This window comes from Gorilla gorilla, chromosome 10, assembly GCF_029281585.2.
Source record: "Gorilla gorilla gorilla isolate KB3781 chromosome 10, NHGRI_mGorGor1-v2.1_pri, whole genome shotgun sequence".
Classification (NCBI taxonomy): Eukaryota; Metazoa; Chordata; class Mammalia; order Primates; family Hominidae; genus Gorilla; species Gorilla gorilla.
Genome location: NC_073234.2, coordinates 55,068,813 through 55,089,561, shown reverse-complemented (window position 1 = coordinate 55,089,561; position 20,749 = coordinate 55,068,813). Strand labels below are relative to the sequence as shown.

The 20,749-nt window shown below is 40.6% G+C and overlaps 1 protein-coding gene across 19 annotated transcripts in view; it reads right to left on the bottom strand.

Moving 5' to 3' along the window:
• Positions 1-4,793: 4,793 nt before the first annotated feature.
• SLC38A1 (solute carrier family 38 member 1) overlaps positions 4,794-20,749 on the bottom strand; it is an 87,123-nt gene continuing 71,167 nt past the window's right edge. For 13 of the 19 annotated variants that reach the window (XM_055357376.2, XM_019038835.4, XM_055357377.2 and 10 more), the window contains 4 exons: positions 20,374-20,492; positions 19,668-19,809; positions 19,469-19,566; positions 4,794-10,806 (listed from right to left, as the gene is read on the bottom strand). In XM_055357376.2, the coding sequence (XP_055213351.1) occupies positions 10,705-10,806; positions 19,469-19,566; positions 19,668-19,809; positions 20,374-20,492 (461 nt within the window). In that variant the 3' untranslated portion in view covers positions 4,794-10,704. Of the gene's footprint in view, positions 10,807-16,388; positions 18,621-19,468; positions 19,567-19,667; positions 19,810-20,373; positions 20,493-20,749 lie in introns of those variants that run through there. The other 6 variants (XM_055357383.2, XM_055357380.2, XM_063694043.1 and 3 more) reach the window with 1 other exon arrangement.

Here is a 20,749-nt window from a genome sequence, read left to right as displayed (position 1 = left end):
AGTTCTACAGGGGAACTCACCATGAGGACATCAGGAGTAGAACCTGGAATCAGTATCAAGTTTCAACTCCCATGCATTGGGGGAAAGTGAGAGGGTTGGTTTTAACACAGTGTACAGCTGTAAACAAAAGGCCCTCCTGAGCCAGACAGGGTGGAGGGTATGGATTGGGAGTGAGCTGGTGGCAAACTGAGGAGCCATTCCTTGCTTGGGCTCCGAAAGTGACAGCTACCATAGCACTGTGTGGATTGGGGTCTACCTTCCTCTGCTGCTTCAGCCCTCCTCGAGTTGTGGACCTATGAGGACATGATTGCAGCGGCAGACACAGATGTAACAGATTGCACAGGGCCGGTGTTCAACAAGGACATCATGTGGCAGTGGCGGAAATGAATGAGGTGGGAAGGAAGCCTGCTGTGAAGCCTACATTCACCAGTTCTCTCTTTGCCTGGAGTTTGGAAGCAGACACCTCTGGGTTCTTGCACCATTTGGAAGTGGGAAAGAAAGAGGTGTTAGGCATCCTGGAAATTTGGCCAGGGGAATATTTTGAATAATTTGAACCTCAAACTGAAGAGGCAGGTCCCATCCGTTGCAACATGTGAGTGGCAAATATTAGTTTTGTATCCCATTTGGATTTTCAGATTTTTTTACATGTTAGCACTATTGTATGTCATACAGAGTTTTAAAATATTTACTGATCAATTACTTCCTCTGTGGCTCTTATGTTTTGTAACAAGAAAGATCTTCTGCACTCCAAGGTATTATCTATATAAGATATAGATATATATATTGCAACAGAAAAATTGCGAAGGACTTTGAAATGGGCAAAACATATTATTAGGTAACCTTTCAGTGGAATACCACATGGTCCGTCAAGGTTATCGATAAGGATACCTAAGATATAATGGATAACTATTAGTTACTGAGGTAAATTAACTACAACTTTTGGTCTTATTATCAAATAGGTTTCTGCTTCCTGAAACTAACCTTAGTCTCTGCTATTAACTACAAGCCAAAATTTGGTTCTTCAGCAAAGAAAGACAGCCTCAGAGTCTCATGGAAGAAGACTGCATCAAGTACTTTAAACTATCGAAGTCTAGTCAAAGAATAGACTCTTGGGTACAAACCCTGAGCTGATGGTATTTAGACAATTTTCAGTCTGTACCTGTGTAATGAGTATGAATTTACAAGAGTCTTTTCAATGCAGAAGCACATAGCTTTCTGAATGCAGAAATGCCAATCCAAAATTCAGCAAAACACAATTACAAAGGACAGAATGAGCTGATGAGGAAAATTTTTACTGTGGTTGTATTGATGTTGTTTTAAGGCTGTATTTGCTGGATATATAAGGAAGACATTTCTCTTTCTTCTTAGGCTATCTTCAGTCTACAACAATTCAGTAGACTCTGCTTTTGTAAAATGAAACTAAACATTTTCTTCCTGCTTTTCACTGAACTCTCCCCCACCCCGAGTTTAAACACTGTGACTGAGTTACCTTTTTGACAGCAATGTAGTTATTTGCATAGGTTCAACAAGAGTCTTTTTCTTTCCCGGTGCATAACTGGACAAAATTGAATGTCACCATGGCCTTACTTGGAAGATCATATGTGAGGATGATGGTCATTTAACAGGTATGTCAAACAACTCCAAGGAACAAAGGTTAATTTTATTTCCGTAGCCAATGCCTACAAAACCCTGGCTTAGTACCAACCTTCTAGGGTTGTAACCTAGAGCCTAGTACCTAAACTGGTCTATAGGATCCTATTATGATGGGTGGTGACAAAGAGCACTTCCTGGCAGGCCATGAACCTTAGTAAATTTAAGCGAACTCAAGTAGAAAGGAATTCATCCAAATCTATAGATGGTATAGGTGAATATGGTGGAGTCTCTCGGGCTTGCTTTCCTAGCCCTGAGCTAGCAAATGATGGAGACTTTTTCCCCCTCAACCCATAGAGACTTTTAAAAGTGCAGTTCTATGGCTCCAGTAGCTGTTCAATAGTACATAGCTCTAGAATTGCAAACCAAACTCAAGGAAGCTTATGTGGCTAATTAACACCCTTGCCACACCCATGCAAATAATCAGGCCAAGGCTAATGAGACCATTCTTTTTACGACCAAGAATAATCTTTGAGATTTTTATAGTCACAAAGGGGAAGTTGTTAGGGAAACTGGAAAGACTTTAAAAGAAGCAAAAAAGATTACTGGGTGGGTGTACTTTCAATGAAATATATGCTGCTTCTGGGTTATCTGATTCTATAAGAATTTTGCCTCGCACCCCCTTTTTTTGGTTTTTGAGCTACTTTATAACCCTCTAAATTGTAGAAAACTGAGAGATGGAAATGATTATTGTCCAGACATACAAAATAATTCTGTCTGATTAAGATGCAATTAATTAGATGACGAGTTAGTGGGTGCAGCCCACCAGCATGTCACATGTATACATATGTAACTAACCTGCACATTGTGCACATGTACCCTAAAACTTAAAGTATAAAAAAAAAGATGCAATTAATTTCCCCCTGTGGACAGGCCAGTTTTGCATCTGTTAGCAAATTCATTTTAGAATTCCTGATTGCTGATATATGTATCTGTTCTTTGAGTTCTCCTTTGGACCAATTTTTAAACATATTACTTGTTCCTTAATTAATAAGCTAACTAAATTTTTTGACACATACTTTAAGTCATGGTTTCATGCTTATAAAAATAGATATATTTACACATGTGTTATTTAAAGTCTTTAATATATCTAAGTTCTCTTTAGACATAAGGGGTAATATAGAAATCTGGTTTCATTTTTCAAAAACTATGTATTTTTTCCTATCATTTATTAAGTAACCTTTATTTTTCCCCATTGATTTGAAAGGCCACCTTTCTGGTTATTTTTTGGATCATTTATGCATTCACTATTATGATCTATTTATTTATTTGTACCCAGTTCAATTCTGTTTTAAGTGCTATGGCTTTATATAATTTGGATAATTTGGCAGGTTATTTTGGTGGTGTACTGACTCTCCCAATGAGCAGATTATTCTACCAACTTGGATTAGCCTAACATGTAAACTAATAAAAGATTTTTAAAAATTGATATTCAAAAATTGGCCTAGTTATTTGGGCCTCATCCACCCTTTCCAAACTAGGCAGAACACAATTATAAATCTAGAAAGTAAGAAAACAGGACATCTCAGTTGCAAAGTTATCATTAAGCCCCGCGATGGTTAATATTAGGTGTCAACTTGATTGGACTGAAGGATGCCTAGGTAGCTGGTATTGTTTCTGGGTGCATCTGCAAGGGGGTTGCCAGAGGAGATTGACATTTGAGTCAGTGGACTGGGAGAGGAAGACCCATCCTCAATGGGGGTGGGCACCATCCAATAAGCTGCCAGCATGGCTAGAACAAAGCAGGTGGAAGAAGACGGGCTAAGCTGGCTTGCTGAGTCTTCTGGTGTTCATCTTTCTCCCATGCTGGATGCTTCCTTCTATTCCTCCTGCCCTTGGACATCAGAGTCTAGGTTCTTTGGCTTTTGGACTCTGGGACTTACACCAGGGGTTTGTTGGCGGATCTCTGGCCTTTGGCCACAGACTGAAGGCTGCACTGTCAGCTTACCTACTTTTGAGGCTTTTGGACTCGGACTGAGCCACTACTGGCTTCTTTCTTCCCCAGTTTGCAGACGGCCTATTGTGAGACTTCGCCTTGTGATCATGTGAGCCAACTCTCCCTAATAAACTCTCTTTCATATATACATATATCCTATTAATTCTGTCCCTCTGGAGAGCCCTAATACAAGCCCATAGTTAATTCCATGGGAAAGGCAGAGAATAGCTCTTCCCTGACAATTCTGTGTAAAAAAGGACGGAATGGAACAGTATTAGCAAATACTCATGGAGGGAGAGTAGAAGGAAGAAGCCAGAACTATCAAAGGCACTGCAGGACTGGCCCTTTCAATTTGGAATAAAATCTGCTCAGATTCTCAATAGTCTTTTAACTTTTACCACTGCTTGAGTTTAAAAGTGATAATTACTCACAACCTTTGCCCTTGGGGTTTTGATCAATTAAGAAGTAGGCATAGGAGGCATGTAAGGATAAAAATATCAGCTTTATATTCCTAACGAAGTTATATTGGAGAACATGACTTGGACTCCTGTGCCCCAGGTTTCTACTTTGAGTTTTGCGTGTGTGCCACCGAGGCCCTGCAGAATGCACTGCTGTCACCTGGGTAGGCCAGAGGAGTTCATCAAGGGGGTCTTCATTCCCAGCCACACTGTAAAAGACCCAGGCTATTCCTGTGCTAGCCCTGTCCACAAGAACAACTTGGATATCAGACTTTGGCCATCTTGCTGGTCTGGTAAAGCCTTTCTAAGATGCTGGAGAGGAGTCGGTGATGGATAAAAAGACAAGGCGGCACTAGCTTTGACCCAATAGTTACTGAGAAATGGAAGTGTTGATAGAATTTCTTCTTTTATAGGTGGCAGCAATGTGGGTAGAGAAAGACTCAACTCCTTCCTACAACACAGGGCAGAAATTAATACTTATAAAGGTAAACTTGACTTAAAAAAGAAAATATTATGGTGAATCTACTCTGATTATGAAGAATGGAGAAATGTGGTATATGTTTCAGACCAGATAGATTTCTATCAGAAGTATTTTTTAAAATATTTACGTTAGGGTGCTTAAGTATATAACCTTCTATGATCTAGAACACTGACAAATATGTACAACCCTTCTCCAGCAATCCTGAATAGTGTATATAGTACACAACTGCCCCATTTTAGTATTGCATCGCAAAAGAACAAACACAAAATTTTTAAATATTTTTAGTTCAATTTTTTAATGTTTAAAAACTATGTTAACAGAGCAGTTATAGAACAGAACTTCTTATATTTCTTTATTTACACCACACCCTGAAAAAAAAAACCCAGTTCTATTTGATTAACTATGAATAGCAAAGTTTTGTGACTTGTGACTCACTTAAATCACCCATCTGAAATTCATTTACAAGGTTTTTACATTAATAAAACAGTAGTGTGGTACATGTACTGGACTCAGATGAAGTCTAAAGTACACTGGACTCTGGAGAGTGGATTACATACCAACGACCAAGATTCAAGTGTTTGGGGAAAAAAATACCTTAGACAGTCTATGTTGGCGTCAACACTAAAATAAAAGGCAAACATGCAGGACTTTCAAAGCTTGATTAGATAATGGTTCTTTGTTTTCTTTCCTTCAAATTTGTGCTCATAATTAATATTCAGGTTCCCTCTCCCTGCTTTCATAGATCCCAAAGTTTGAGAAATGCAGCAATTCAATTGTGAAAAAAACATTCTTCTCCCCAGCTTCTGTTTTCATATGTACTGTGTAGTGGTATGAGTGTTAAAAATGGAAGATCATTATGAAGAAACAATTTGTCATTTGGGTATATCTGTTTCTATAGGACAAGGATTTGTGTCTAAATATTCCTTATTTGTATCTCAGAGGACTATCTGTTAAATAATTGATCTTAATGCCAGCATAAGAAATCAAGGGAACTATTTCTCAGACATTTCTTTCTCTAAATTAAGTAGGGTTTCAGGTTCCAAGTTTACATTGAGAGAACTATGTTACCTGGGAGAGAATGTAAATTTTTCTAATTCCCAAACAAAACCACTAATATCTAGGAAACATTTATTGTTTATATGCAGATCCTAGACACTTCTATTTCAGTGCGGATCAACAACTTCAAAAATATACAGCCTCCTATTTATTTACAATAATATTTACATACAAATGAAGTATTTCCTGCAATAAGCCTCAGCTGCATAGATTCTTCCTTTAAAAACGTAAATTTGAGCCTGTATACAGATGGGCCCAGTTTCATAGCCCTTCCTTAGATAAAAGCCTAAAGAAGGAAAATGTCTGCACCTTGTGAACTTTACATATTTTGCAAGAACTTTCTCTTTGAGATTTAGTGATAGTTTTTAGTTGTTAGACACCCCACCTTCAGCTTGTACCTGAAAGCTTTATCTCGTTATAAATAATTCACTGTAATTTAGGGGAAGTATGTCCTGTTGCTAAAGGATTCTCAAACCTGCCATCCCCAAGGAAAATCATGTATTAGTATTGCTAAATGATGGTCTGTATCTTCTTTGTTTTGAAGGTGGCTAGATGTTTGCTGTAAACTTGAATGGGAGAATTATATTCTTAAAGTTTACACCTCCTATAAGCCTAAAGCCATTTAAATTGATAAACTGAGAGAGACTAATAGGTTTTGCTCTAAGATATAAAATCCATTATCTGATCATATTCCTGACCTCCCCCCGACTCCAACTAAATGTGCCATAGTCCAACACTGTGCCCCACTGAATTGGAACTCAGTATTTCATTCTTTTGAGAGCAGTTTGTAGCTCCTTAAGCAGAGCAGACCTTTCAGTAGAGAATTCGCTTTAAAAGGAGGACAGGATTATCACCACACGATTAACACAAACACTGGAGAACTTCTGACACAAATTCAGTATTTCTTCTAAGTCTGCATTTACAAAGGGTCTTTTATTTTAATTTCTTTCACAACTGCCTCGCCCCAACCAAAGCCTCACTTTCATTTCCTCACAGCTTTAAAAAATAAAATATTATCATGCCTCAGCCCGAGGTAACACCGAGTGCAGGCAGCCTGTGTTTAGGAATTTGCACCTGCGCTGCTATTTTCAACGAGAAGGGGATAACCAGGTGGCAGCGCTGGATTCACTCACTTTCTTGCCATTGCAGAGACCCCTGCCGCCAGGCTCCTTTCCTCCCCTCCCTAAAGCCTGGCTCCTGTATCTTGCACCATGAGTCCTAGGAATCATCTGGTGAGGTAGGACTAATGGGAAGTAAAAGGGAGACTCATTGGCTTAGGGTGGTTCTCAAACTTGATGCGCTTTAGAATCATTTGCTGAGTCCCTCCCTGAGAGCTTCTGACTTCACCATGTCTGGGAGGGGGCTGAGAATCTGCATTCTAATGAGGTCCCCGATGATGCTGATGCTACTGGTCTAGGGGCCACACTTTGAGAACCACTGGCTTAGAGGCATGAATCAAGCTCTAGAAAGCCGTCAGTTCCAGGGTAACAGTCTTAGGTGCTCGCCGAAGCACTGAGCAATCTTACCACAACCCTGTGTCCACCACAAGCCCTATCACCATCACCCATCTGGGTGCTTCTTTTTCTCAACAGGGTCTGTAACTGTAAAAAAGGAAAGTGGGTGGAGAGCTTTTTTTTTTTTTTCCTTTTTTCTTGTTTTCTAACCTCCCAGCTTATTCCTGGAGAGTTAAAACACAGTTACTAGCACTAAAAACATTAAAAGTGCTGCGCGCTGGCCTCAATGACTGGTACGTTGGAGAAGCTGTGCAGCAGCATCCTTTTCTGTGGCGGGCAGGGCAGGAGATGAACCATAGGAGCCAAAAGTCAGACAAACAGAAGAAGGCAGACCAAGCCTGAACCCTCTGGACAACAGCAGAGGTACCAGCTGAGGGATGTCCCTGGAGGTTTCTGACCCATGAGAGGCCCCCTCACCCTCCTTCACCCTCCTCCTACCACCAAGCTCTCTGGCAGTCATGGACTTATTCCTCCCTGTTTTTACTGGACACCATGTTTCAGGCCAATCTGGTCACCTGTAGTCTGGTGGCATCTCTACCCCTACTGTCCAGTAGGTGGGATGTGGCTGGGATGGACAGTCCAGATTCTACTAACAGGCAACTCTGAACAAACACCCTCCCTGGAAACAATATTATATTTGATGGTTAGATTCTTTAGCAAACCTATTACATTATTCGATGTCAGCTAACCTATGGGTTTGATCATCTTTTCCAGCTGCTCTAGGGGCCTAACCACCATGGATAACCTGGTCTCTAAAGGAAAATACATTCCAGGTTGCAAACAACCAACTGACAACCTTTTGGAATATGATCTCCTTATACACTGGGGCTGCCTGTGCCTAAACACAGTAGATTTCCCTCCTGTGGGTATTTCATCAGCCCCACTTCCAATAAGTAACATTAAGTAAATTAGGGATTGACAGTATTCTGTGTTACAATAACTAGAGAACAGTTCTAAATCCAAAGTGTGAAACTGGCACTGTTCACTAGTATAGAGATCCTACCTACCAAAGGAAAATGTGCTGCTCCCCATGCCTAGGGTATAGTATTCTTTAATCTACTAATTTAGCAGAAAAACTTCCATAGCACTTGACTGTGCTGTTTAAATTCGACCTAACATCTGTGATATATGTATTTTTGGCTACCAATTAACTATTCTGAATAAGAATAAGAGCAGTATACTTTACAGCTAATCCCACACAAAGGATGTAACTAATCAGTGATATCTGACAAATTATGGTAGGGTCTATTATATTCAGTCAACAACAAATTTAGATAAACATACAAAGGTTTTTAAAAATATGGGTGGTGTCACACAGATCAATAACACTGTGCCTCCTCTAAATAAATCTATTTTAAATAAATATTCCTTGTATTGACACATGAAACCCAAAGGCCCAAAAATATCACTATACATCCCAGTTAATGATAAGGTTCTAAATTGACTTTGTGAGGGTAAAATGAATTGCTATAAAGTAACGAGGAAAATAGAAAGTAGCATAATATAGGTTGCAAACTAAATTATGTATTTTTAAAGGTACGGTCATCCCACTACCTGGCTATTTCATTACTTGGTGCTCTAGACAAGCTCCCAAGAACTGACTGGATCTTGGCTTGTTCTGTTTCTGTCATTGCTAATATAATATGGAAAACATTGCTGAAAAGGACAGAGATGGCCATGGATATGGCTAGGTTAGGTATTCATATCCAAATATCTGAACTCTAACCTAATGTGGATATGATTCTGTAGCATTATATTAAAGGCTATGATGATGCAATGCAGGAAATAACCTTTCATTCTCCCCCCAAGAGGATCACGACAGGTGCTTCAATGCCTGCCTTATCTATGGGACAGTAGTGTGATTCTCAGTGAGAGTGAAGGCCTTTGGGGATTTGAGTCAGGAAGGGAACATGGCTAAGTGCCTGGAAACTCTGCCAACAGTCTGCGGTTAGATTCTACTTGTCTCTGGATAAGAAATCTGTGCTCAGTGAACTTATGCGTTTGGAAAATTTAACCAGAATATAGAGGAAGCATAAGTCCTGTTTCAAGAGACCAGCTCACGGAGCATGCACATTTCTCACCATAGGCAAGCTATGGACAATTCAATCACATGGGATGGCCCCACTTAGGGGAATGCAGTTCTGGGTTTCCTTGCTATCCCTATTATTTTTCAGCTACAAACTCTCTTCTTTTTCAGTCTCTTCAGTTTCCTTGTGCTCCCTTTAGGAGAGGGACAAGGGTAAGAGTACCAGGCAACTCTGTCCTCCTGCATGGACAGTTGAGATGGGCAGTAATGGCACAGTCCTTGGTTGGGGAAGAGAAGAGGAGACAGCACAGACACTGAGACCCCCTTGTCTTCCTCATCTGGGGGAAGGAAGGTACTCAGTGATTCTGTCAGAAGCTCTTCACAAAGACTATCTCTGAGGGTTTTTTTTTTTTCACAAGACTAGATGGAGAATTAATGAAGAAGAAATAGAAATGAGGCTTATTTAAGGTACAAAATTCTTGTATTTGTAATAACCTAGATTTATAGATATAAAACAAGTCTTTTAAAGACTTCCCTAAAATACTCAATATAAAACAGGAGTTACTTATCCTAGATCATCCTTAATTAGGTACACATGATTCTCTGTGCAACTAGCTGGTGGACATGAATAAAAGCTGCTGGGCCTATAATGTACTAAAACATTTTTCTCCCTTCAGCAAGACAGGTAGGGTTGAAGGCTAAACGCATCAGAGGAGTATTTTCTTAGGCATTTTGGACAATCTTTTTGCAGTAGGTTCCATAGGTTTTCCCCAGCGAAAGTTGACTCAGACCAGAGTAACTCTGACACAAGTTGCCAAGAGGGAAAAAATACTTCATTTGCTAGATTACCCAAATGTGTAGCTTCATTTAATTACCAAGGTAAGAATCATCCCCAACCACTTTTCAGCTGAGAACACTTGCCAGAGAATGTCTCTGGATGGGAATAGATGTGGTACCAGCTAGGCCACTGGACTACCCGAGTTCAGCTGCCAGGAAATCAGAGCCACCTCAAATATTGGGCATGCTCTGATTCAGCAGTGGCAGTGCCCTATAACTTTCAGATGATTATCTCCATGTGCTATGTTAACCAAAATAGGCAAATTATTTATGAAACCATTTTTTTCTGTAAAGCAAAATAAATATATACAATTCAAGATTCTTTTCTCTTCTAAAAAGGTACAGATAGTGTGAGCTGAACATCAGTAGGAAAATTATTTCAGAATCTGGATGTATAATAAATAAACATGATTGTATATCATGTTTTCAAAGTTCTAAGAGACCGAGAAGCCACAAAACATAGAGTTAGATGGGTAAAAAATGATTGTGAAAAGTACTGGGAAATATGATTGTATGAAATTTGAAAAAAAAAAATTCACAATCCCTAAATTGATCTCAAATCTTGGAGGGACATGAAGCATTATAGAACCATGTCTTCGTTTTGCAACCAAAAAGTTATTCCATTTTAAGTATCCTGTACATTTCTGTTTGCTTCTGTAAACTTGCAAAAGAAGTGGTGAGAGATTGCTGATGTGTGGGGACTTGACTGAGCAGACAACAGGGATGTTTCTTTTTCTCGGCGGGTCTCAGTGGCCTTCGTCACTACTCGATGAGCAGGCCCAGTCATAGATGACCAAGGGAATGCTGACCAAGGAGAACAACACCCCCAGGCCCAAGAAAAGGGCAGCCTGGAGCAAGAGAAAGGCAAGGGTTATTTTCAGTGCAGCAAAAATTTTCCACAAGTACCTGGGGAAAAAAAATAGAACAGTTTTTCCTCTCCCTTTGTGTCCTCTGGTATTCAGAGTTTGTCACAACCATGGCTAAACTGTGAGAATCTTTCTAAAATTTTATGAATCTGATTCTGCAAGGATGGGAAAATAGGAAAAAAAAAAAAGCTAAGCAGAGTAGTCCTCTATGTCCCATTCTTTGACTTCATGGTCACCTCAAGTGTATGTATCCATTCTACAAATAACTGGGTATCCTTATGGCTTCTCTCAAACTAAGATTACAACCAAGGGGGAAAAAAGGCCTTAGAAAATATCCAGGTCATTTTGTTATTCATTACCTACCAACTTAGCTTATCACTGGCAAGCAAACATTTCTGTTTGAAAAAGTGGAAAAAAAACATACAAAAGCAAAATAGATTTGATTAAGTGAAATAGGAAACAGGTGTCAAAAACTAAGTTACCTGAAGGGCTGATGAAGTCCATAGGTGGACAGATGATGATATGGTTTGGCTGTGTCCCTACCCAAATCTCATCTTGAATTTTAGCTCCCATAATTCCCACATGTCATGGGAGTTACCTGGTAGGAGGTAATTGAATCCTGCGGGCGGGTCTTTCCCATGCTGTGCTCGTGATAGTGAATAAATCTCATGAGATCTGGTGGTTTTATAAAGGGGAGTTCCCCTGCACATGCGCTCTGCCTGCCACCATGTAAGACGTGACTTTGCTCCTTGTTTGCCCTCCGCTATGATTGTGAGGCCTCCCCAGTCATGTGGAATTGTGAGTCAATTAAACCTCTTTCCTTTATAAATTACCCTGTCTCAGGTATTTTTTTTTATTATTATACTTTAAGTTCTAGGGTACATGTGCACAATGTGTAGGTTTGTTACATAGGTATACATGTGCCATGTTGGTTTGCTGCACCCATCAACTTGTAATTTATATTAGGTATTTCTCCTAATGCTATCCCTCCCCGGGCCCCCCACCCCATGACAGGCCCTGGTGTGTGATATTCTCTGTCCTGTGTCCATGTGTTCTCGTTGTTCAACTCCCACCTATGAGTGAAAACATGCAGTGTTTGGTTTTTTGTCCTTGTGATAGTTTGCTTAGAATGATGGTTTCTAGCTTCATCCATGTCCCTGCAAAGGACATGAACTGATCCTTTTTTTATGGCTGCATACGATTCCATGGTGTACATGGGCCACATTTTCTTAATCCAGTCTATCATTGATGGACATTTGGGGTTCCAAGTCTTCGCTATTGTGAATAGTGCCACAATAAACATACATGTGCATGTGTCTTTATAGTAGCATGATTTATAATCCTTTGGGTATATACCCAGTAATGGGATTGCTGGGTCAAATGGTATTTCTAGTTCTGGATCCTTGAGGAATCGCCACACTGTCTTCCACAGTGGTTGAACTAATTTACACTCCCACCAACAGTGTAAAAGCGTTCCTATTTCTCCACATCCTCTCCAGCATCTGTTGTCTTCTGACTTTTTAATGATCGCCATTCTAACTGGTGTGAGATGGTATCTCATTGTGGTTTTGATTTGCATTTCTCTGATGACCAGTGATGATGAGCATTTTTTCATGTGTCTGTTGACTGCATAAATGTCTTCTTTTGAGAAGTGTCTGTTCATATCCTTTGCCCACTTTTTGATGGGGTTACTTTTTTCTTGTAGATTTGTTTGAGTTCTTTGTAGATTCTGGATATTAGCCCTTTGTCAGATGGGTAGACTGCAAAGATTTTCTCCCATTCTGTAGGTTGCCTATTCACTCTGATGGTAGTTCCTTTTGCTGTGCAGAAGCTCTTTAGTTGAATTAGATCCCATTTGTCTATTTTGGCTTTTGTTGCCATTGCTTTTTGTGTTTTAATCATGAAGTCTTTGCCCATATCTATGTCCTGAATGGTATTGCCTAGGTTTTCTTCTAGGGTTGTTATGGTGTTAGGTCTTACCTTTAAGTCTTTAACCCATCTTGAGTTAATTTTTGTATATGGTGTAAGGAAGGGATTCAGTTTCAGCTTTCTACATATGGCTAGCCAGTTTTCTCAGCACCATTTATTAAATAGGGAATCCTTTCCTCATTTCTTGTTTTTGTCAGGTTTGTCAAAGATCAGATGGTTGTAGATGTGTGGTGTTAATTCTGAGGCCTCTGTTCTGTTCCATTGGTCCATATTATCTGTTTTGGTACCAGTACCATGCTGTTTTCGTTACTGTAGCCTTGTAGTACAGTTTGAAGTCGGGTAGCATGATGCCTCCAGCTTGTTCTTTTTGCATAGGATTGTCTTGACTATGCGAGCTCTTTTTTGGTTCCATATGAATTTTAAAGTAGTTTTTTCCAATTATGTGAAGAAAGTCAGTGGTAGATTGATGGGGATAGCATTGAATCTATAAATTACCTTGGGCAGTATGGCCATTTTCACGATATTAATTCTTCCTATCCATGAGCGTGGAATGTTCTTCCATTTGTTTCTGTCCTCTTTTATTTCATTGAGCAGTGGTTTGTAGTTCTCCTTGAAGAGGTCCTTCACATCCCTTGTAAGTCAGCTTCCTAGGTATTTTATTCTCTTTAGAGTAAATGTGAATGGGATTTCACTCATAATTGGCTGTTTGTCTATTATTGGTGTATAGGAATGGTTGTGATTTTTGCACATTGATTTTGTATCCTGAGGCTTTGCTGAAGTTCCTTATCAGCTTAAGGAGATTTTGGGCTGAGACAATGGGGTATTCTAAATATACAATCAGGGATCATCTGCAAACAGAGATAATTTGACTTCCTCCTCTCCTAATTGAATATCCTTTTCATTCTTTCTTGTGCCTGATTGCCCTAGCCAGAACTTCCAACACTATGTTGAATAGGAGTGGTGAAAGAGGGCATCCTTGTCTTGTGCCAGTTTTCAAAGGGAATGCTTTCAGTTTTTGCCCATTCAGTATGATATTGGCTGTGGGTTTGTCATAAATAGCTCTTTATTATTTTGAGATATGTTCCATCAATACCTAGTTTATTGAGGGTTTTTAGCATGAAGCACTGTTGAATTTTGTCAAAGGCCTTTTCTGCATCTATTGAGATAATCATGTGGTTTTTGTCATTGGTTCTGTTTATGTGATGGATTACATTTATTGATTTGCATATGTTGAAGCAGCCTTGCATCCCAGGGATGAAGCTGACTTGATCATAGTGGATAAGTTTTTGATGTGCTGCTGGATTTGGTTTGCCAGTATTTTACTGAGGATTTTCAAATCAATGTTCCTCAGGGATATTGGCCTAAAATTCTCTTTTTTTGTTGTGTCTCTACCAGGCTTTGATAACAGGATGAGCTAGCCTCATAAAATGAGTTAGGGAGGATTCCCTCTTTTCTACTGATTGAAATAGTTTCAGGAGGAATAGTAACAGCTCCTCTTTGTACCTCTGGTAGAATTTGGCTCTGATTCCTTCTGATCCTGGACTTTTTTTGGTTGGTAGGCTATTATTTATTGCCTCAATTTCAGAACCTGATATTGATCTATTCAGAGATTCAACTTCTTCCTGGTTTAGTCTTGGGAGGGTTTATGTGCCCAGGAATTTATACATTTCTTCTAGATTTTCTAGTTTATTTGTGTAGAGGTGTTTATAGTATTCTCTGATGGTAGTTTGTATTTCTGTGGGATCGGTGGTGATATCCCCTTTATCATTTTTTATTGCATCTATTTGATTCTTCTCTCTTTTCTTCTTTGTTAGTCTTGCTAGTGGTCTATCAATTTTGTTGATCTTTTCAAAAAACCAGCTCCAGGATTCATTGATTTTTTGAAGGGTTTTTTGTGTCTCTATCTCCTTCAATTCTGCTCCGATCTTAGTTATTTCTTACCTTCTGCTAGCTTTTGAATTTGTTTGCTTTTGCTTTTCTAGTTCTTTTAATTGTGATGTAGGGGTCTCGATTTTAGATCTTCCTTGCTTTCTCTTGAAGGCATTTAGTGCTATAAATTTCCCTGTACACACTGCTTTAAATGTGTCCCAGAGATTCTGGTACATTGTGTCTTGGTTCTCATTGGTTTCAAAGAACATCTTTATTTGTGCCTTCATTTTGTTATTTACCCAGTAGTCATTCAGGAGCAGGTTGTTCAGTTTCCATGTAGTTGTGTGGTTTTGAGTGAGTTTCGTAATCCTGAGTTCTAATTTGATTGCGCTGTGTCTAAGAGACAGTTTGCTGCGATTTCTGTTCTTTTACATTTGCGGAGGAGTGTTTTACTACCAATTATGTGGCCAATTTTAGAATAAGTGCAATGTGGTGCTGAGAAGAATGCATATTGTCTTGATTTGCGGTGAAGAGTTCTGTAGATGTCTATGAGGTCCGCTTGGTGCAGAGCTGAGTTCAAGTCCTGGATATCCTTGATAACCTTCTGTCTCGTTGATCTGTCTAATATTGACAGTGGGGTGTTAAAGTCTCCCATTATTATTGTGTGGGAGTCTAAGTCTCTTCGTAGGTCTCTAAGGACTTGCTTTATGGATCTGGGTGCTCCTGTATTGGGTGCATATATATTTAGAATAGTTAGGTCTTCTTGGTGAATTGATCCCTTTACCACTATGTAGTGGCCCTCTTTATCTCTTTTGATCTTTGTTGGTTTAAAGTCTGGTTTATCAGAGACTAGGATGGCAAGTCCTGCTTTTTTTTTTTTTTTTTTTTTTTTTTTGCTTTCCATTTGCTTGGTAGATCTTCCTCCATCCTTTTATTTTGAGCCTATGTGCATCTTTGCACATGAGATGGGTCTCCTCAATACAGCACACTGATGGTTCTCGACTCTTTATCAAATTTGCCTTTCTCTGTCTTTTAATTGGGGCATTTAGCCCATTTACATTTGAGGTTAATATTGTTATGTTTGAATTTGATCCTGTCATTATGATGTTAGCTGGTTATTTTGCTCGTTAATTGATGCAGTTTTTTCATAGCGTCACTGGTCTTTACCATTTGGCATGTTTTTGCAGTGGCTGGTACTGGTTGGTCCTTTCCATGTTTAGTGCTTCCTTCAGGAGCTTTTGTAAGGCAGGCCTGGTGGTGACAAAATCTCTCAGCATTTGCTTGTCTGTAAAGGATTTTATTTCTCCTTCACTTATGAAGCTTAGTTTGGCTGGATAGGAGATTCTGGGTTGAAAATTCTTTTCTTTCATAATGTTGAATATTGGCCCCCACTCCCTTCTGGCTTGTAGGGTTTCTGCAGAGAGATCGGCTGTTAGTCTGACAGGCTTCCTTTTGTGGGTAACCCAACCTCTCTCTCTGGCTGCCCTTAACATTGTTTCCTTCATTTCAACCTTGGTGAATCTGACAATTATGTGTCTTGGGGTTGCTCTTCTTGGAGTATCTTTGTGGTGTTCTCTGTATTTCCTGAATTTGAATGTTGGCCTGCCTTGCTAGATTGGGGAAGTTCTCCTCGATAGTATCCTGAAGAGTGTTTTCTAACTTGGATCCATTCTCCCCGTCACGTTCAGGAACACCAGTCAAACGTATATTTGGTCTTTTCACATAGTCCCATATTTCTTGGAGGCTTTGTTCATTTCTTTTCACTCTTTTTTCTGTATTCTTGTCTTCTCACTTTATTTCATTAATTTGATCTTCAATCACTGATATCCTTTCTTCCACTTGATCGAATCGGCTATTGAAGCTTGTGCATGAGTCTCGAAGTTCTTGTGCTGTGGTTTTCAGCTTCATCAGGTCATTTGAGGTCTTCTCTACACTGGTTATTCTAGTTAGCCATTCATCTAACCTTTTTTTTTTCAGTTTTTAGCCTCTTTGTGATAGGTTAGAAGATGCTCCTTTAGCTCAGAGAAGTTTGTTATTACCAACCTTCTGAAGCCTACTTCTGTCAACTTGTCAAACTCATTCTCCGTCTAGTTTTGTTCCCTTGCTGGTGAGGAGCTGCGATCCTTTGGAGGAGAAGAGGTGCTTGTTTTTTGGAATTTTCAGCTTTTCTGCTCTGGTTTCTCTCCCCATCTTTGTGGTTTTATCTACCTTTGGTCTTTGATGTTGGTGACCTATAGATAGGGATTTGGTGTGGATATCCTTTTTGTTGATGTTGATGCTATTGCTTTCTCTTTGTTAGTTTTCCTTCCCACAGTCAGACCCCTCAGCTGCAGGTTCATTGGAGTTTGCTGGAGGTCCACTCCAGAATCTGTTTGCCTGGGTATCACCAGCAAAGGCTGCAGAACAGCAAATATTGCTGCCTGATCCTTCCTCTGGAAGCTTCGTCCCAGAGGGGCACCTGCGTGTTTGAGGTATCTCTCAGCCCCTGATCGGAGGTGTTTCCCAGTCCAGCTACATGGGGGTCAGGGACCAGCTTGAGGAGGCAGTCTGTCTGTTCTTGGAGCTCGAATGCCATGCCGAGAGAACCATTGCTCTCTTTAGAGCCATCAGACAGGGACGTTTAAGTCTGCAAAAGCTGTCTGCTGCGTTTTTTTCTGCCATGCCCTGCCTCCAGAGGTGGAATCTATAGAGGCAGTAGGCTCTGCTGAGCAGCGATGAGCTCTGCCCAACTTGTGCTTCCTGGCCTCTTTGCTTACACTGTGAGCTACTCAAGCCTCAGCAATGTTGGATGCCTCTCCCTGCATCAAGCTGCAGCATCGCAGGTCGATCTTAGACTGTTGCGCTAGCAGTGAGCAAGGCTCCGTTGGCGTGGAACCCACTGAGCCAGGCACAGGAGGGTATTACCTGGTCTGCCAGTTGCTAAGACTGTGGGAAAAGTGCAGTATTTGGTCAGGAGTGTACCGTTTCTCCAGTTACAGTCTGTCATGGCTTCCCTTGGCTGGGAAAGGTAAATCCCCTGACCCCTTGCGCTTCCTGGGTGAGGTGACGCCCCACCTTGCTTCAGCTCGCCTTCCATGGGCTGCACCCACTGTCCAACTAGTCCCAGTGAGATGAACCAGGTACCTCAGTTGGAAATGCAGAAATCACCCATCTTCTACATCGATCTTGCTGGGAGCTGCAGACCAGAGCTGTTCCTATTTGGCTATCTTGGAAACAACCTCAGGTATTTCTTTATTAGCAGTGTGAGAACAGACTAATACAGATTACTAAATCCAGAATCCAGAGAACACAAGATTATAAGTTCCTTGCGCTTGAGCATGTTCAGTGAGAGCGCTGCAGGGAGAAGGATGATGCATTCTGAGAGCCAACAGGGCTGGACTGGAAACTGGAGGAAGAGAAAGAGCTAAGGAAGGAGACGAGCAAATTGGGGGTTGACATGGCTGCACACGGCATACCATCCTGGGTCCAGTCTAACTCCCAGTGGTCCTTACACAGGTGGAACCCTTGTCTAATGCCATTTGGCAGACCCTACTACTAGTTTCATTATAGGACCAGGGTTGGAGAGGCTCAGAATTCATGGGCAGCAGGCCTCCACCATTTTCAGATTTAATCTGAATATATTGTCCTGTTGTGCCAGAGTGACTGTTTCTTCCTCTCTGTCCTCATTAAGCCCCTACAGATAAGGCTTGGAAGGATTTGGGAATTAAGGCTTCAGGGGTGATCACGTTGGGGAACTGGATGCTCTACTAGCATCAGTGCTGCTTTTCCTAAATGCACAGGGATGACCCTCCTGCCTACACCTCTCATCTGGATCTGTTGACTCAGGTAACAGGTACAATTGCAGTGCTTACACTAGCTGGGAGGGCAGCTGAGAAGCCTTCTCCAAGACCAAGCAAAATGGAGCTCCAGAAGGGACTCAGGTAGCAGCCACTTCACCCCTGCTTCCCTCACTGTCTCCAAGTGCACCACGTTCAAGATGCCCTTGAACTTCACCAGACCTGGAAACAAGAATCCCAATATAGAAAGGTAGTTTTTGAATCCAGGTCTGTTGTTCCAAAGCATATCTGTCAAATAATAAAAAAGACTATTTAAGCTAACTCAGACATTTTAATTAAGGCATTGCATGTTCCCTGGGCTGTAAGGAGGAGTTACATGACTAGAAATCATATGGAAACAGTGGACTGCATAACATCTGTGAGTCCCTCGTCACTTCCTCTCTTGCTGAAGACTAGACACTGTCCTATAGAGACACAGGAGGATGAATGTCCATTCTTCTGACTGGCCATGCCCTGGATCAGAACAAAAGCTGAGGCACAATAACAGTAAAACCAGAGGGCTGGGCGCGATGGCTCATGCCTGTAATCCCAGCACTGTGGGAGGCCGAGGCAGGCGGATCATGAGGTCAGGAGATACAGACCATCCTGGCTAACATGGTGAAACCCCGTCTCTACTAAAAATACAAAAAAAAAAAAAAGAAAAAAGAAAAAAAATTAGCCAGGCATGGTGGCGGGCGCCTGTAGTGCCAGCTACTCTCTGAGGCAGAAGAATGGCATGAACCCGGGAGGCGGAGCTTACAGTGAGCTGAGATCAGGCCACTGCACTCCAGCCTGGGCGACAGAGTGAGACTCCATCTCAAAAAAAAGAGTAAAACCAGAAAAGATATTTGGAGGGATGGGAGAAGATTCTGATATGATATTTTAAATATCTCCCAAGTAGCAAAGCTACAGGGCTTCTGCCTCCTTTCAAGGCAACTGAAAGTAGTCTTGATAGAGAGGTGGACTATTTATTTTGTAAATTTAAATGGAAAACTAATCAGAAAAGTTAGAGTGGCTGGCAAGAGACATACCCAAATTCTTTGAGTTCCTTTATCTCCATCCTGGTCTGTGATTTTTAAATAAAGAGATGAAGGAAGAATGAAAATAAGCATGTTAGCAGATGTAACTCCTGTAAAATAAGACAAAAGAGAAAGTTTAGCATTGCTATTGTGAAAATTTCCCTGCAAACAGCTACTGTAGAATGACAAGCACAAAGTCATGAAGCCATACCTACGACTCCAAAAATATCCTTCATGGAGGGTATGAAGATCACCAACAAGTTGATAACAACCAAGAGTATGCAGGTAACCACGGTATGACGACATAAATTAAACTTTGTTTTCTTAGCCAGTTCAAATAAAGATGAACGAACCTGCAAGAAAAGAAAACAAAGATTCTGTAAGTGCCTACAGCATGCCAACATTGACATTTCTCCGCAGAGTAACTGATTTATTGGTGCACAGGAATTCATGAAATGTTTTGTAATGCCTAGTGAATTTATAGATAGCTTAACAGTTTTGGAAGTACGGGGGCTTGACTTAAGAGGGAAAGTATTTTTATTTATGAGTAGTAGAGTTTTCTTGTTGGGGGGTGTAATTTCTGTCTTTGGTTTATTTAAGACTTGAATGTTCATTTCTGTTCTTTTTATATTCTCTCTTCATGTCTACTGAGATTTGAACATTCTATTGTCATTTCTTTGTAAAGAACAGGGTCAGATTAATTAGAATGGAGATTCACTGCATCAGAGGCTCCCTGACGCACTGAATGCCACTTGCTTTTCAAAGAGCCTGAACCGAGTCTTGGGATCTTTCCCAGATGCAGATTCAATAACCCAGGAAAGTTACCTGGGGCAGGCTTTCTCTGCAACGGGCTCCTGCAGGCAGAAGGAAAGCCGAGACCTCAGCTTTTCTCATATTGCACAGAGGCCCTTACTCACCGTGAAAAATAACACCGGCACTGTGAGGATCACAGCAACAATGACAGCCAGCCGCACTGTCAGGATGAGAATGTCATCTTTACTCTGATATTTGTGAAGGAGGTCGGACTGCACGTTGTCTAAAATGAGGGAAAAGCAAGAGGGTTTTAAAAGGAGACAAAGTATATAGCTGAATGACAGTTCTTCTGAAAAACAAAGAATTTGTAAACTAAAGGGCAAGAAAAGCAATGTTTTGAAATGTCTATTAAAACAATCAGGTTGGAAAGAAAAATCTCTATGTAAGACATGCTCCACTGTGCATATGCGACTTAGCAAAGAAATTTAAAGTAATCACTGGAAGAAGCTACATGGAGTGGGAATGCTTAATTTAGACTAA